Raw genomic sequence first — 18661 nt, 5'->3', positions numbered from 1 at the left:
CTCAGACTCAGTAACCCTCTCCCTGATTCTGACCCGCACTGACACCGGAGCTGTGGACTAGCAAAAAAGGCTACATGTCCCACAACTGCTGATTCTCAGAAATACAGGAAAGGGTAGGAGTGACCTGTGGCAAAGTGATGCTTTTAACAGCCACAGCATCCCCTCAGCATATCAACGGGCCAATGGTAAAGCGCGCAGTCAGACTCAGGCATGCACATGTAAATAAACCAATGGTGAAGCACCCAGACAAATGACCTACCGGGCACAGACACACAGACTCAGCAAAATGACACGCCTCTTGGGTGGGGTTTGTTTAAGGGAAAAAGCAACTGGAAGGAATCTCAAAAAGCAACAGCAAATGCCCGATTTGAAAGGGAAGGCCACAATGAGGACAGGTAAGGGTATGGAAGTGACGTTCACAATCCTCACTGTGTGACCGCAAGTCACAGACACCTACGGAGGACGGGGAGGAATAAGTTTAAATTCAGACTAGTGGGCACAGTTTTTTCCCACTGCTCTGATCCAGCTCCCTTGACCCCTGGGAACCGCATTTCAGCTGGAAGGAAAACCATCCCAGAACGGCAGACGGAGGTCGTAGAACCAAAGAGAAGGGCGGTGGTGCCAGGGCTGGCTGGCGGGGGGCAGTGGGGAGGTGTTGGCCTGGGTGCGAACTTCCAGTTTTAGGGTGAATGTGTTCTGTGGGTCTAATGTACAGAACGGTGCTTATAGTTAATAGTACTGTGTTATACACTAGAAAACTGCTGAGAGTGTGAATCCTAAATGTTCTCACCACAGAAAACATGGTAATTATACACATGGTAATGGTAATAATTATTGAAGTGTTGCCCTGGTTGGTGTGGCTCAGTGGATTGAGTGCCGGCCTGCGAACCAAAAGGTTCCCGGTTCAATTCCCAGTCAGGGCACATGCCTGGGTTGTGGGCCAGGCCCCCAGTGCAGGGTGCACAGGAGGCAACCACATATTGACGTTTCTCTCCTTCTCTTTCTCCCTCCCTTCCCTTTCTCTAAAAATAAATAAATAAAATCTTTTTAAAAAGTGTTAACTAACGCTCTGGCGGTAATCATTTTGCAACGTGTGAGTCTGTCAACACGTATACCTCAACAGTGTTACGTGCCAATTACATCTCAGTAAACCTGGGAATTACCTTTTAATTTTGGAAAACAATTTTAAATACTAGACGATCTACGAGAATAATTTTCACAAACCAACACCTGAGAAATGTGACCGGATGACATTGGGCTGCTTCCACTGATGACGGGCAGCTTCAGGGACGCAGAGCTGGGGCCAAAGCGCATGCATGGGGGAAAACAAGACACTGTGATCGGGGTTTTCCCGGAAAGTCTGGGTGTGTGGAATGTGCGAGGCAGACCCCAGATCCGCCCTGCACCAGGTGCATTTGCTTGCACCCTCACGTCACCGGGGACATTCAAAGGCACGAGGCATGAGTGTCACCCTCTGGGTTCCCATTAGTCATTGCCCTTCTCACGCACGCGGGCCGAATCCGAAAGACTGCTCTGCACCAGGGCAGTTCTGACGGGCGCTCAGGGGCATTTCTGGAAGCACAGGTCTTTCACTTGACAACCCTCCTGAAGGGCTGCGAACTCAAAAGGGCCGAGGCTGACGCTGCGTCCGGACCTCAGCTAAGGGGACAATTAACCAGCAGCCCTGTACGACGAGGCAGCTGCATCACAAAGAAAATTTAAAATGCAAACAAATCGAAGTCGGAACTCAAATATTTGAGTAACTCTCAAATTCCATTCCTACTGCCTCCACTGAGTAAATATTAAAGATGCCTAAAAATAGGACATTTACTCATTTAAGAGGTCAAAATGCAGCAGAAACTCTAAAGTGTGTGTTTTCTTTGGTGACTTAGGATCTTAGTGTGCTACGTACGTTAATAATCTAAAGTGGAAAATGAAACTTCTTTGAAATAAAGCAGTGCTGAGGCTCGATCTACCCGGAATTATGAAGTGAGAAAAACTGTTGTCTTATAGACATTCCTTACCATTTGAGTAGGCAAGGATGGTGGGGCTGCGTCTCTTTTTCCTTAAGCAACTGATCACACAGCTTTTGTTTTTCAACTTCCCTTCTCCTCAGTTTGTTCATACGCATCTATATGTATCTGTGTGTGTGTGTGTGTGTACAAACTCATTCATATTCTTCACGTATTTAGGTTTAAGGTTGTGGACAAAAAATGGCCACAAATTCCTCGTAGCTCCTCCCACCAAGAAATGGAGTCTATGGGCTTGGCCCTGTGACTTGCTTGAACCAACGAGCCATTAGCAAACATAAAAGAAGACGACTCTTTAAAAATGCATGCGCAGAGAAAAATACAATTAAAAAACGTATGTGCATTGGGTCTTGTCTTTTCTTGCTGCTTTTGGAGGCCAGCTTCAGTGTGCAGAGCGCTGGACGGGTCTGCTGGAGGGCGAGAGGCGGGTGGCCCAGTTGCCCCCATCGCTCCAGCCAACTGCCAGCCGTGTGAGTGAGGTCGTCCAGGACCGGCCAGTACCTGGCTGACCACAAAAGCTACGTGAGTACACCCGACTCCACACAGAGCAGAGAAGGGACAGCCCAGGTAAGCCCCATCCAAATTATCACCCACAGAATTATAAGCAATGAATGGTTGTATGAAGCCACTAAGTTTTGGAGTAGTTTGTTACACAGCCAGAACCAGCTGATACCAAGGTTTAACGACAAGAGACAACGTCTGACCCAAAGGAATAAAACCGCAGACAAACTTTCAAGCGTCAGAGAACTCGAAGGGAAGATGTTTTTAGGGGATGGTGAATAAAGGGGACTCATCCCCAAATCTACTGCCAGGCACAGCCCATTCCTTGCTTTCAGCTGGGTTATTGCTAATGACCCGGGACCGTCACTCTGATCTGTACCATTAGAGACCATCTGGTAGAGAAGACAATGAAACCTGATCCGGGCAATTACCAGCATATCATTGACGCTTCTGGCCAAACAGCCAAGGATCTGATCTAGGCAACCCCCGTAACGCCAACGGGGTTGTAAATGGAGCAGTGTGACATTATGTCATGAGGCCCTTGGTGACACGCAATAGGACACGCTGTTCTACAAAGTCAGTAAGTGCTTTGAGGTGACAATGTTCTGGAGTTCAAAAAGAGGTCGTGTATCAATCTGCTTAAAGCAAACCTAAGAGCTCTGAATCTTCATTAAAACTGAGGCAATTATATAACAGCATTCACTACATGCACCAAATTTCAGAGTGTGCCTTCAAATGGAAAATTAATGGCCATGACTTTTTTAAAATGGGAGAAATGTAGGGCATTGTCCCCAGGTTTTTATACAAATCCAAATCAATGAAGAACTGAAAGCACACTGAAGGCTAGTGGGCCAGGCAAAAAGCAGAATACGCAGGCAAAGCTCCTTATTGGCTGTCTAACCGGGCCTCAGGGTGCAGGTCACCCGCAGGCACAATTCAGCTCAGACATCACCTGCAACAACAGTTGTCGTCACAGGGTGTCCTTCCACCCCTGGGGGCTGAGGCCCCGCGGGTCATTGACACTGAGCCCGTCTTGTGGGCAGGAGTCACACAGAAGGGGGAGGAGAACGTCAGCGCTACCTCAAGGCAGTGAACTAAAAAGTACAAAAGCCAAACGTGAAGAGGAGAGACTGTTTCGGGGACATCGCCAGGGTCAGGAGAAAAGAATCAGTGAAGGCCGTGATCTACAATAGTGAATATGAGAGACTTTCTCAAGTTCAGGAGGTAAGAAAAAAGATCAAACTGCTACTAGGCACCAGGGACCCCAGAAGGGAAACCACCCACCCAAAGAGACTGCCTGAGCTGAAGGGTGACACTTCTGCCCATGGGTGCGTTTCTCATTTGAGTCCTGGAAGAAGCACAGTCTTTAACTGGGTGCATCCCACAGACACCAGGTCAAATGAAACCGCAAGTTCCCATCACGGGTCACCCGCAGCATCAATTCTGAAGCAGCCGAATCTGCAGTGAAACGAGCAGAAGGGGCCCCCTACCGACAGGCAGCTCAGTTTCCTTGGGGGCCATGCTTCTCTGCGCTGGGAGGTAAGAAACAGTTGGTCGAGAGCCACTCACTGGACCACCACCAAGGCCGCTCTCCAAACCTGGCTTTGAGGGGTCCCCCTAGAGACCCATCTCAGGAGCTGTGCTAAGGCCAGGGGAGTGTAGAAGGTTCTTCTTGTGATTGGCTCGAGCATCAGTGAGCATCCAAGTTCACACAGAACTTGGGGGCCACACTAGGCTTCTGCTAAGCCCAGCCTATGGGTCAAGAGCATTCCCGTTAGGCAAATCTAGGTCACCTGTAGGGTTCCATCACCTCTACCTCCTTCAGTAAAAAATAAAAATACTAATACCTGGGGTTAACTAAGAGGAAATACTTGTCAAGGGTTTGGCACAGGGTCTCAGGCTGGGGAGCGCTCACAGACGGAAGCTACTCAGCGCATCATCACCTGGGTCAACAGAGCTGAACCACCGTCTCGGTGAATCTCAAATTTAATGTGCTCATTTGAGGTGGCTATGCAGACAACAACCACTTAGAAAATCCAGTGAAATGTTTCACTTTCCAGCCAGTCATTTATCACTGGCGAGTCACAGTCACAGCCTGACCCCATTTCCTGCTGACTCTCAATGGCCATGAATATTGATCCCACCTGCAGACCAACTCCAACCTTGAATTCCCAAGAAAAGAACCGGAGCCCAGATTGACTCATTTCTCGGTGGTCTTCCCCAGGAAAAGGGAACCTCTGGCACTGGCACCATCCACTTAGAGAGTGCAAAGGGCATGAGCCCGTGCATCATCTCATTTGAGCTTTGTTGCCTCTTCCCCCATTTTAAAGATGAGAAACCTAAGGCTAACAGAGGCCAGTTGCACGGCGGCCCCAGGGATACAGCTGGGACTTAAGTTCAGCTCTTCTTAACTCTCAGCCCAGGCCCCTATCACCTAGGGAGGGGGCGAGGCACGCCAGACTGCTGATCTAAATTCCATATTCCCAGAAAGTCTCAGGGAGCTGACACACGTTGGCCAGAGGATCGTGATAATTGCCTACCACCAAACAACATGAGAGTCGATGGCTTAGTTACAAGGTAGTTTTAAATAAGTCCCCACCTGACCTCCATGGCCGTGAGCTTAATGAGAATTTCCCACAATTAGGCACTGCCATGCGCTGCAAACAGCGCCGTCCTCAGAAACACTCTGGTTAGTGAGATCAGCGGTTCACAGCTGCCATTCCCGACCTTGCTCCCAGGTAAGCTGGTGTAAAATGATTTGCTCATGGGCTATTCTACCTCCTACTGCCAGCAGGTAAATCTCATACCTTTTTCATCCTTCAGCCAGGAAGGAATTCCGAATGATTTGAATTTTAAGGGGAAGCCAGGAGCAGTGGGAGCAGAGGGAGCAGAAATCCCTTATAATTAAAGGCAAGTTCGTTAACACTTTCATACATATGGATTAGCCATTTAAAGCAAGGTTTAAAAAGCGGCCTCGTGAATAGATTGTTAATGTCGGGAATCTCATAAAAATTCCACGCGCTGCACCAGCAAGTGCCCTTGACTCATTACCAGTGTCCTTCTTCCCCGCAGACTAATCCCTCAGGTCACTGGTCTGAACAAGGTGAAGACCACAGATTCCCCCCAATTTAGATTCCAAACAAAATGCAGAGGAAGGAGGGTCAGGAAGCGGCTGCGAGGAGCAGCATCGGGACTGGTCCTTCGGTGTCTGGCTCAGCTCCCCACCTGCTGCTGCTCCTCGCACACACGCTGGGCAGTGCCCTGGGCTTCTCCTCGCCTTTCATCCCACTCCCCTCCCCAGCACGGGACCAGGACCAGTCCCAACTCAGTGCCGCCTCCTCCAGCCTCTCCTGCCGCTGCTGCTTCTAGCCCCCTCCTCAATGCAAGAACTCTCCAACGCTCTCCCCAAAGTTCCCCTTTCTTTTTACATCCTCATCCCTATCCGTGTTAATCGTTCTCTTGACTTTCTCTAGGACACATCTGCCAGGAACTCCATTCTTATCTCCCTGCTTTCAGCCTCTGCTCTAGTCTCAAGTAACAGCTGGTTGGTGGCATGCTTGCACCAAAGGGTACAAGACTCCTCTTGCCCATTTCCCTGTTTCTCCGAGTTACCCAAGTTAAAGCTTTGCAGTGCCTCTCACTCATCCTCACCTCTGCTCCCCGCATTCAGCTGACAACCAAACTCTGAGGACTCCGCCCCACAAACAGATTTTAGGTCCATCCTTAGTTCCCACTGCCAGAAATTCAAGCCCTCACTCCCACCTGCCTGGGCCTCCCAACTGACCTCCTGTCTTAGCATTTTTCTTGACTGTAATATCTAGTTCTATCAGAATAATCTTTCCAATACATACATCAGTTCACATACACCTCTAGTGCAAAATGTTTCCAAGGCTTCACTTCCCAAACTCCCTACCACCCAGACTCTCCCCAGTCTGCCCCCGTGAGCTTTGTCTGCCTTACTGCCCATTACCACATCCAGTGCATCGTATCCTACAGCCAACAGGCCCTCCTGCTCTCTGCACTCCCCCCACCCTACCCCCACCTAGGACTTCCCTTCCACAGGGCCCTTCCCCATGTATCAACCTAAACAGTGTGTCAGTATCCGACTTGGTGGAAATTCTGAGTAAGCTATTATTGTTGTTATGAAAATGCAATCAATTGGAACACTCAATATTTAGAGTATTTTAATCAACTAAGTCCTGCGAATGTTCTCCCACCCAAAGCCACCAAAGACACGCCTCTTGTTGAACAAGTTGGGGGTGTCACTCATTGCGGGAAGGGAGAACACACACCTTGGGGAACCCTAGGATGTCTCTGTAGGAAGGCATTAGGTCAGACTTGCTGTAGGATTTGAACTCTGGGTGGGTGGTCCAGGGAGGAGTCATGCTAGGACGGGTGCCATTGGATAGCAGGAGCATTTCTACACTGGGGGGGGGAGGTCTCTGTAGATCATAGCCACAGGGGAGGGCAGGCAGAGCAAGGCTGAAGCTGCACCTGGTGAAGAGGCACCCGGCCTTCACTCCGTTTGTGGGACACGGAGACATTTGACATCGCACGGGTTCAACAGTGACCATGTGTTCGTCTGTACTTAGAATTGTGACATGGTCTCATTTGCCTCACTTCATCGTGGCCGTGAGTGACCGTGTCTGATGTCCATGTTCTGTGTGGTTATTTACGTCCTCCCATCCCACGGGAGACAGCCCAGCTGTGAGCCTGTACCTGACAACCCCAGAGCCTCCCTGCAAACGTCCGGCAAGCTCCCGGGCACCAGGGGCTGCCCGTCCTTGAGCAGTTCTTATGGTCATCAGGACGGCAATGTGGAGACTCCAACTTTCTGTGAGCTCGGGTACCGGTTATGAAGGGCTGGGCAGCTGCAGTTAGGTGGACTGGGCTCTATTTGGGATCCTGATGGTGGGCGGGTGTATTTCAGGATACAACAAAGGAAAGGCCTGGTAACAGGGTTAGCACGTGGGGAAAGCAGACAACATATGCTGTACGAGCCGCGACTCTCGAGAATAACGTGACATGCAAATGAGGACCCTGATAGAGCGTGGTGAATGCAAGAACTGTCTCCCTCCTAGCAAACCTGGAAAAGTTTTCTGGTTAATAAAAGATGAAAATTATCCACTGTACTTATCCAAGAATGTAAATGCAATTACGCATTCATTAGCGAGCTAAAGGTCTTCGTGTCTTGCAGGTGTACTTGTACTTTTTTCTTTATATCTGTTGACTTGCTATTAAAGTCCTGACTATTAAGTCTTATCTTAGATTCTATTTCCAGCAGACCGTATCAGAGTGCTGACATTGCCAAGTCCAAGTTTAACAGAAGGGAGCCATGCCAGCTGTGTCTTTCAGACCACGCAGACCAGAAATGCAGCCCACATGCAGAGTATATGCAAAAAGAGAAAACAGAAAGAAAAAAACAGTACCTGAAATTCTTATAAGTGTAATTTCCTTTTCAAAACATTTCATTTGGATAAAGTGTAAACTTCTTTCTTTTATAGCCCAGATGACCTGTTGAGTTACCAGCCCTGTGGTGGAGAAGAATCCTCACAGATACATGGCCGGCAATTCGCCATGGGTCTAGTCTGGGACACTTGATGAGCATCTAAGGTTCTTCACGAAAATAAAAACTGATATTTATATTTCAATGCAAAACACCCTCTAAGGCCTCATACTTCACATTCCTGCAATAGTAACGTCAGGCACATTCTGTGAAGGCAGGGCTAACTCAATTCAACAAACAAGGCTAAAGTAGGAAGTCAAGTGCAACAGGCAGGGACCAAGACCATGAACTCTGGCAAACCATCTCCCTTTTTATAGGGACTCCTTCCAGTACACGCCATCATCGTCCAACTGGCATCTCCAAATGCCACCGCTGTTCCGAGAACCCAGGAAGCACACGGATGGCTGTCACCTGCGTGGGCAGTGTCATGCCTGCGGGTGGCTCCCTACTGTGGCACCACCACCTCCCGCAGTGTCTGCAGGCCTGCGGGTTCTCACGTTCTCCCGTCTTCGAGAGATTTCAATTTGCATTTTTTATAGTACACGTGGCCTACCGCTGAACAGTGTCCCTGAGAGATAACACGCCAGTGATTACTCGGTGCTGACATTTTATCATCGGATATTAAAATCCCATCCAAAACCCCCAGCCTGATGAGCTACAAATGAGGTCTGGAAATACAGCACCTGGCAACCCCGATCTGCAGCCACTCCAACGGCATCCTGTCAGCTGGGAACGCGCTCCCAACCTGATGTGATTTCAGTCTGTGGCCTTTTTATGCCGTGGGACCTGTGAGCCGTCTGTGAAGATGATCAGGCGTGGCCACGGTTAGCACGGCCCACGATTTCACCTACTCTCGCGAGAGTCTTCTGTTATGCAAACTAGTGCTAAAGCAGTTGCCTGCCCCAAAAGATGAAGACTATCAATTCCACATTCAGAGAATTGTCATTTTCACATCTCAAAACATACACTCTTGCCAGGTGTTAACATACCTTTTTTTATTTTGCACAATGTCACCGGATGACCAGAGGAAGCCCCTCTGGAAGGAAGCTATCTCCCAAGTTCAATGAGAGGTTCCTGATTCCAAGGCCGTACAGCAGAGACTACCTAATAGATGAAGGTGTCAGGGAATTCATGCACTGGCTTCTCTCAGCTTTTCAAGGCTCCTTAGAGGCTGGGCGCGGGCTACAGATGCCCCCAGTGCGCATGAATGAGGTTTGAGGCGAGGAGAGCAGGAGGGGAAAGTGGAACTAAACGGGAGACATGTTCCCCATGCTACAGCCTGAGGAGAAAATCTCCATGGGTGGCAAGAGAGGGGAACAGCTGTTCCTACTCCACACTGAAAATGTGCTCCGCACTCTCACACACCACCGAAGAGCACGGTCAACAACCTGTCCCAGTCTAGTCTGTGACTCCGCCTGTAGTCGAATTGGCAGGCATCTAAGATGTTATTCATGAGAGTAAAAACGGAGGCCCCGAGATATCCTGGTAATTTCCTATGGAGACAGCTGGTGAGTGGGGGTCTCCTAAGCAGGTCCCTTCTAGCACCCTCAGCTCCTTCTCCCAGGGTTTAAAAAGAAACACTAGCAGAATATTTCCCATTTAGGACCAAGGAAGTCCCCTTCCACAGGTGGAAAAGTCTCTTTGACATTATTATTCGGCAACATCTTAATAGTATTTAAAGCATATCAAGCAACATTTATCTTTGAATAACTGCATTCCACTTAAAGCTTTAAAAATAAACCAACTAGCCCTGGTTGGCATGGCTCAGTGGATTGAGTGCTGGCCTGCGAACCAAAGGGCTGCCAGTTCGATTCCCAGTTGGGGCACAGACCCGGGCTGCAGGCCACATCCCCAGTGGGGGACGCGGGAGAGGCAACCACACAATGATGTTTCTCTTCTTTCCCCTCTCTCTAAAATTAAATAAATAAAATCTTTAAAAAATATAAACCAACTGAAATATAAGGAAAATTTACTCTGGGCAAGAAAGGAAACAAGAGGAGGAGGAGACGAGAAAGCAAAGCTGCCTTCCGGTCTTGCAACATTGATTCTCCCATCGTGCGGTTTTGGTTTCGCTGAGGAAGGCGGCCCGCGCCCGAGTCAGGACCGAAGTTCCGGACACAAAGATCTGAAGCGCGGGGCTGCCCAGGGAGTTCCCCTGTGCTGACACCCCAGAGCAGATCAGAGCGCTGGGGCAGCATGCTCTCGAGTGATGGCGCGAGTGAGACTTCGTTGTCCCAGCACAGCCGCAGCTTCTTGGGTCTGCAAACTGAGTGGCCTCCGGGCTCCAGGGCCCCAACAGCAAAGGGGAGGCGGCAGCACATGGCTCCTCCCTCTGCGTGCCCTGCGCCGAGGCAGGTGCACTGGGTGGGGAAGCCAGTCCCAACTCCACCTCGGCTCTGACGGGAGGGGGGCATTCTACCACTCGTGCAAGCCGGAGACGTGGGCCGAAGGGAAGCAGACGAAAGAAAGAGTGGGTGTGCACTGCTTTCAGACCACACCAGGAGGGGGCACAGACACAGGTTTGGACTAGTACCCACTCTGACTTTGGAGGATCAAAACTCCCCCAGTAAAAAAATCAGTAAAACACAGAAAACGTTTGGAAAAGAAGAGATGGAACTTTTGAACACGTACACGGGGGGGGGGGGGGGGGGGGGGGGAATTCCTATACCATCCTGTACACAGAGCACAGATTTTAATAGGTGATGCAGTTCTGCCTGGGTGGCATTCTGCTTTCCCCGCGCACCGAAGTAGAAATACACATCCCATTAACCTAGGAGCACAGTCTTGAAAGAGAGGCAGTGCAACCAACGCTGCGGAGTGCCCTTCCATAAACTGTTTAGAAAATAATTAAGCGGCGATAGGACTGGGTCTGTTTTTAATTTTCTTCATTTTGCTTACTGGCGCTTTCTTATTTTCCTGCGACCGTGAACTGCTCATAGAAAGGGGAAAGGGTATGTTTAAATCCCTGCCAAGAGCAAGCCTGAGGAATAAAGTGTGTCATAAAGGGGTGGAGGAGTCACTGGCATTTACAAGCAAAAACACATTCACTCCGCGGGCCAGCGCTCGCTCGGACGCAGAAGAAAACGAGTGAGAAGTCTTCGGGGGCGGGGGGCGGGGAACGAGGGATCTGGGCTGACGGCCGGTACCCACCTGGGTCACAGAGGCATTTGTAGCTGGTGCCCACGCCGCGGCAGGTGCCGTGGGCGCAGGGGCTGAGCGCGCAGAAGTCGACCAGCTGGGCACAGGCCGGGCCGGTGAAGCCGGCGCTGCAGCTGCAGCTGAAGCGCGCCCCGTCCGCGTAGCACGTCCCGTTGTTCTGGCACGGAGCCGAGGCGCACGGATCCACCTTCTCTTCGCAGGCCGGCCCAAGGTACCCTGCGGGGAAGCGCAGGCCGAGAGGGCAGGTTACAATTAAACCATGTTTACACATAACAACTACTAAGCTGGGTCCAAAGTTCTTTTTCTCGTGAATTGATTGGCCAATTGGCCCATGAATGGTTGGCAGGTATGTACAAAGGTGAGGAAGGCAGGTTTTCCTAGTTTTGGTAACTAGGGACGAAAATACTAAGTCCTGTGCTTCCAGGGGTTTTTTTTTTAATATAAAATATGTCACTGGTTAGAATCCCAGGTGGCAAACACGAGGCCCCAGGGCCAAACCGGCCCTCCACCTTGTTTTATCCGGCCCGGCACCTTGTTTCTACCCAGCGGCAGTGCCAGGCTCCTGGCCCCCAGTGAAGGAGGAGCAGTTCCATGTACACAGTCCTAAAGTCACATTCGGCCCTGTGAAGGCAACCTCGAGGCTGATGTGGCCCCCCATGAAAGTGAGCCTGACCCCCCTGGAGATGCACAGGCATGCGGGGCGGGAACACCTTTACGTATAGATACATATGTACATCTGTGTCTGCACAGGGGCCAGGAAGATGCAAAGGGTATATTAACAGTTATTATCTTCAGGACAGGAGGACTGGGGGTCCGTGGGGGGCTTTCACCTCTGATTTTACACACACTGCTGGGGAAAGACATTCCTTACTTTGCTTATACAGCTATAATCCTGGTTCTGAATTTAAAAAATTAAATCCACACAGAACAGCACACAATAAAAAAATCTTTCCCTCACCCTTATTCTTTTGTTCCCCATTTCCTTCTCCAGAAGCAGCCACTGTGGGCAGTCCATATATATATATATATATATATATATATATATATATATATAACGTTTTAAAGTCAGTTATTGCAATAGATGCACTGTGGTATATCCATCCAGGAGAATACTATTCAACAATGAACAGGAACTGAGTTCCGACACTTAACACGACGTGAATCAACTTCAGAACCTTATGCGAGGCGGAAGAAGCCGGCTATAAACCAAGGCACATTATATAACCGCATCGATAAGGAATATCCAGAAAAAAAGCAAATCTAAAGATGTGGAAAGTGAAGTCGAGTTTGCCCGGGGCCGGGGCAGGAAGCAGGGCCGACTCCAACGGCCGCGCCCCGTCCCCGGGGCTGACGCGGAGGCCCCGGAGTCACATGCGGTGGCGCCCCCACACTCTCTACAGTTACTGAAGTGCGCTGGCTGTTCTCTCAAAATGAATGAAGCTCGTGATAGGCACACTGCACCCCAGTCAAGGTCTGAAACTGTTTAAATCCTAAATGTGTTTATTGTACAGGTGATTTTTATTTCGTGTGTGTTTCAGCATTCCCCCATTTAAACAGCATCACATACGCATGTGTGGGTCGGGGGGGGGGGTCCATGCAGGTAGTGACAATGCTTTGGGGGAAATCTGCTTTTCTGTTGATATTTTCAGAGAAGTTTGAAAATCAAATGCAGATTACTCACATTTTAGAAACACGAGCTAAATAATTTTACTCATATACAGTTTTTTTTTTCCCAATATTCTATTTCACTGTTCTTATCTACATTCGGGTTTATATTTATCCATCTCCACACAGAACTAGCAACCCTGGCAGTTTCTGTAGTTACTGTTAAGAGCATAGTGACTATATCAAACAAAAATTGTTCTCAGATTCAACTGAAGCATCATCCAAAAATTGGCACAATCAACTTGGTATTTTTCTGTACATTTGAAAGAGAAAATTCAAAAAAATATCTGACACTATTCAACACTTTATAACGTGTCTAGCAGTTCTTAAATTTCAGAAATCATAGTAAGAACGTACCTCACAATCAGTTTTAATAACACTTGAATTCTCGAAGAGTCCCCTTGTACCCTGGAGTGGAATGTATTTTACAGTTCTGTCCTTCCTGGGACGTACTTCATTTCAGTTGGAAAAGGAGACATTTAAACATGCCGTTATTACCACCTGACAAATTGAACAACTAAGGCAAGTCCTGACCCTTGCACCCTACTACTGCCTCACCCTGAAACCACGGCTGAAATTATTTTCTTCGTAAAGCATGGACCCAAAGGCAGTTGGGCTTGAGTGCCATTTCTGCCCACAGAACTGTGGGACCTTGGGAACGTCCTTCCCCTGCCCTGTCTGTGCCTCCCTCCGACGGGGATGGTAATGCCTACAACGTATGGTTGCTGTGAAGCTTAAATGCCAAAGTCCACGGTGCCCATTTGGCACGGTGGCTGGCAAATAGGTAGGTGTTCAATGAGAAGCAGCTACATGGTATGACTCTCAGATTTCCAGAGTGGGGCATAGTGTGGATGGTGCTGTTACCGATTGCCATGGGAAATGCTGGAGGGGATCCCAGGGGCAGCTATGAGTTCAGCTTTAAACACTCGAGTTGTGGTGCTTTGGTGGCCCAGTGGTCAGTCGGCCGGCTCTACAGTGGTCAGGGCTCAGGAGGGAGGTCTCAGCTGCAGGACGTGGACTGGGGGTCGTACGCCCACGTGCAGGGCCTGAAGCCACAGGTGGAGATGCTAGCCCTTGAAGCAAGGCAGCAGAGTGAGACGGAAGCTCAAGGCAGCTACTCTGGACAACTGTAACACGCAGGCGCACACAGAGGAAGAGGCAGCCCAGGGCATGTCCCACTGAGAGGCCCCTTGTCTGTGGCCTGCGGTTCCCCGTGGATTTCCCTCCCAGAGCACCTGCCACACACCTCTGAGCACCTCCGAAACCTGTCTCTGACTCTCTCGAGACCAGGGAACACGGCCTCTTTGTCTTTGCATCCCTGTTGGCCCGCCACAGAGCCTGGAACCTGGTGGGCATTTGACAAGAGACAGGTGGGCCGGTAGATAGTGGCTGAACAGGTAAGTTTTAAGAAAGACAGGAGGGAAACCAGGAGAGATGGGGGTGTCACTGAAAACAATGAAAGAGAGAATGTCCAAAAGGGAGTTGTCCAAAAAATGTCACTGAACCCTGCCCACGTGACCACGCCCAGGCCAGCCTGCTGGCAGATGTGAGACCGGAGCAGCGAAGCCAGTCCGGCCGAGGCCATCCTAGAGCAGCCAGCCACCGACCAATCCGGCCAGGGGCCAGTGGAGTCCAGCCCAAACTGCCAACCCACGTGCAAGGGTCCGGAGCTGGATACATGGTGGTTACTTTAACTCCTCAGTGTGGGGGTTGTTTGCCATTCAGCAAAAGCTGTGGATACAATGTAATAGGACATACAGGACTGTGTCTAAATGGGAATGTAGGACAGAGGGAGAATTTTGTTTTGCTTTGCTTTGCTTCCTGAAAAAGACTTTGAAGAGTAATTTACTATAGACTGGAAGAAAATACAAGAGGTGATGAATAAACTTTTGTTGAACTGAATATCAAAAAGTTCACTGCTATTGAATCAGAAATCCTGCATTTTGTTATAATTAGCGATTATTACCAATTCAAGAAAATATAAGAATGCAAATAGTATTTTAGATTTTCAGAGAACCCTAGCCTATCTCATATTAAACAATAACCTTTGAGGCCAAAAGTGCTTGTGAAAGAAAGCGTGTGTGAGGCCACATGCTCACCAGACTAAGGACCAGGTCCTGGGACTTGCAGTCTAAACCGCCGGCCTTGGGACAGGCAGGGGGAGAAGACAGGCCCCTCCTCTGTCCTGGGGGTGACTTTCACAGAAGGAGTGTGGGGGAGGAAGATGTTATTTTGAAGCAACGCACACTGGCTGCAGATGAGGAAGGCAGGAGAAGGTGAGGCTGGGCAACTTGCAGGACAGGTGTGCGGTCCAAGGAAGAAGTGTGTTTGCTGCTTTGGGGCTGGTAGCGGGCACCAGTCCGGGACGTGCGCTGGGCCGCTCAGTCTTCCCATGACGATCCCTCCAGGTCAGTGTTTCCAAAAACGCCTCTTGCACAAGTGCAAACAAAATTAATTACGGTAGCAAAGGCGAGAGGGATGGGTTAGGCCCCTTTTATAGACACATTCAAACTCCAAAACACAAAGAGCTCAATACAGATGACCAGATGGAGTGCTGCTTCGTGGAATGCTGTCATACAAGTAATAAAAAGAACAATAACACTGTTTCTGAAGCGACTACATGATGATGCGACCAATGATCAATCGGTGAACCATGCTGGAGGAATGAATACTGTGTAGTCCTAAAGGGAAGCGATATAGCTGAATTTATAATCCTACTCGAAGGGTAGGAACTAAAAAACTATTTGATAATGTTCACCAAAAGGTGCAGAGAGAATAACAAAGACTGTGATATTTCTTGTTGGAATAGTCTATTTTAAGTTGTAAAAAAAAAACCCCTATGACGGACACCAGGACACATTAAAATGAAAACAAAATAGTTCCAGAGAGAAACTCAAACTCGTGGAAGGAATACCAGCCGTGAAGAGATTTAAAAATAACTCATTGTGTTCAGGGGAAGTTTAGAAAAGGATGAAACTGAAGGATTAAAATGGAAAATAAAACAGAACTACAAAAGAAATCTCTAAGAAATGAGTGGCTAATGTAAAAAAAAAAAAACAAAAAAAAACACCAACCCTGTAATTTACTTAGCTGACTGGTTGCTTTAAGTTTTGTATTTGAGCCAATATTTATAGGAATGTGCCTACTAAATGTTTATTCTGTAAATAAAAAAGAAGTCAACGTCCTTGAGATGTGCACATTATGGAAATCAGATACTGAAGACCGAAAGGAAACACCTCTGGAAGGTGTTAAAGGACGAGACAATGACGTCACTCTCCCGAGAAAGCTATCGCCACATCTGAAGTTTCCGCGAGGTTGATGAGGGGAAGTACGGAATGAAGCACTACGGGCATTTTCGCTCACCCTGAAAAGGCTGTTTATATAGAAGACACGGTACTCGAGGGCACTCAAAACAGAGCTCATGATTTCACCGTCGTGGCAAATAGTTCAAGTGTTCAGACACTTGGAAACCACACCTGATTGTTTCCTCTCCCTTAACCCCCACATCTCACCAATTCGGGGAGTCTGTTCCTAACATTCTATCTCCAAAATGCTTTGTGGGCCCAAATGTTTTGTATCATCTCGGATGCCACCACGCTAGTCCGAGCCGCTATTCTCTCCCCCCGAGTCTGGGATAGCGGTTTCCCTGGGGAGGGCCCCTGTTCTCCGTTCGCCCTACAGCCCACCTCCCAGACAGCGATGGAATTGAGTTCCTTAACATGGAGATATTGTCCTCACTTCTAATCGCTCCCCCAGTGAAATCTGACCCCCTCCCCCGGGCCCCAAGTCCTGCGGGCCTCGACTTATCCGGCCACTCTGCCCCCTCTCTTTCTAGGAGCAGGCTCCACTGCCTTCCATTCAGTTCCCGGGAAGGACAAGCCACCTAGAGCCTCGGAACATTCCACCGCCTGGGACCTCCTGCTCCTACCTGCCCACGAACCTGGGTCCCCCTCACCTGTTAGTTCTCAGCTTTGGTGTAAGGCTTCCCTACCATTCCATCCTCGGTGCACATCCCTTGCCTGTCCTGCACCACAGGACCCTGCTCACCACCTTCAGCACTCTCCTGGGTGTGCAGTGACACACCTGGGTATCGGGTATCAGCCTGTACCAGCTCCCACCCCCAACAAGACCACAGGCTTCCTGGCGGAGCAGCCAGGTTGGCTCCTCCCACGCCTGACCCTCGGCAGCCAGCAGCACAGATTTATGGAGCAAGTGAACCGATGAATACATGGACGGAGACAGTGGGCATCTTCTGACAGGCTTATTACACAATGGGGCAGTTGGTAAAAGCACATCGATAAATACGTCTCACGTTTTGGGAGTTCGTTACAATGAGGGGACACGGAAAAGATGACTCCTAGTCACTCGCAGTTGTGATTACAGATCTATTCATGAGTAATCTGTGAATCCAAACAAGAGGAGAACATTTCGTTCATCCAAGCACCTTGTTGAGCTGCAGAGGGAAGCAACAGAAGACAGACTGTGGACTCCCGAAGAGCTTATTCTCCAATGGTGCAGACCAGAAGGACGGAGCTGCGATGAGGGAACAATTCGAGGCCATCCTTTTCTCCTGCACACACACACACACACACACACACACACGGATGGAATGACTCCGGCCTGCTGTGAGGGTGGGGGACCCCCTGGCTGTCAGCACGCCAGCTGCGAGTGTGTGTGGCATGGGCTCTAAGAGCGGCAGCAGTTCAAAGGAAGGATCATTAGGGGTGCGCCAGCCAGGAAGACCACATGGGTGAGCTGGGGTTTGCGCAGGGCCTCGACGAGAGCCCAAGACTCGGCTGCGAAGACAAGGATGAGAAATGATGCTGGGACCAGAGGAGAGGTTTTGGCCGGTGTTTACAGAAAACTTAATGGGGACCACATTTGTTCTGGTTCTAAGACGGAAGACAGTTTTTGCAAGATGGAGAGGAGAAGGCGGAATATCTAGAAAAAGCAATTACAAAGCCATCAGAGGTAAAAGGCGCAAGATGATTACACTTAAAATGCGACTTTCGATGTTGAAGAAAATCCATTTGCGAGAGTAAAAACCACTGTAAGGAATTTTTACCGGAACAAAAAGACAAATTTAGGTCCAAGACAGGAAAATGAAAAATAACTAGGAAACAGTCAGAGGAATATTAAATCAACTTCTCCCCAGTTGAGACTAAATAGATAAAGTCGGACGAGATAAAACTTAAAGTAGATGAATTACACAAGCGAAAATAATTGGTCATTAACAATGGAAATTTAAAGGTTTAGTCAGAAGGTTCTGCATTTCCTTTGGGCATTCATTTATCTAAATTACATTACATGCAACCTACACGAATTGAGACCAACCATATACCATATTGTCTGCTTCGAGGAAAACAAACAATAGGAAGATAAGGAAACAGCTATCATCTGTCTTCTACTTTGCATGCTCCTGAGGCAGGTCAGGGGTAGAGAAGGAGGAGGGCTGTCTCAAACAGTGTAGTCAGGGGGACCTAAGTAACTTGAGGGGCAGCGCAGTATTCGTGGCTATGGGAAGGTTTCCAGCAAAGGGACCATCCGGAGCAAATGCCTCAAGGAGCATTCTGTCCTAAGGTGAAGGGCGCCCCCTGGAGGACAATTCCCAAGCCCTTCTGCTGGAGGACCAGCGAGAGAGGCCAGTGGCTAAAAGGGGGTGGAAATCAGCAGAGAATAGTAAGAAATGAGGTTGGAGGCCCTGGCCAGATAGAACGTCGTCCTGATGCGCCAAGGTTGTGGGTTCGATCTCCAGTCGGGGCACATACAGGAATCAACCGATGAAAGCACAAATAAGTGG

At 49.1% G+C, this 18661-nt stretch overlaps 1 protein-coding gene across 1 annotated transcript in view; it reads right to left on the bottom strand.

Moving 5' to 3' along the window:
• The window catches only part of DNER (delta/notch like EGF repeat containing), a 262105-nt gene that overhangs the window by 43709 nt on the left and 199735 nt on the right, over positions 1 to 18661 (bottom strand). Inside the window, exon 8 of the mRNA XM_028509617.2 lies at positions 11188 to 11412. Coding sequence (XP_028365418.1) covers positions 11188 to 11412 — 225 coding nt within the window. The remainder of the gene's footprint in view (positions 1 to 11187; positions 11413 to 18661) is intronic.

The sequence above is a fragment of the Phyllostomus discolor genome, chromosome 4 (assembly GCF_004126475.2).
Source record: "Phyllostomus discolor isolate MPI-MPIP mPhyDis1 chromosome 4, mPhyDis1.pri.v3, whole genome shotgun sequence".
Lineage (NCBI taxonomy): Eukaryota > Metazoa > Chordata > Mammalia > Chiroptera > Phyllostomidae > Phyllostomus > Phyllostomus discolor.
Note: the sequence above shows the minus strand (reverse complement) of the source record. Positions and strands in the feature narration are given on the sequence as shown.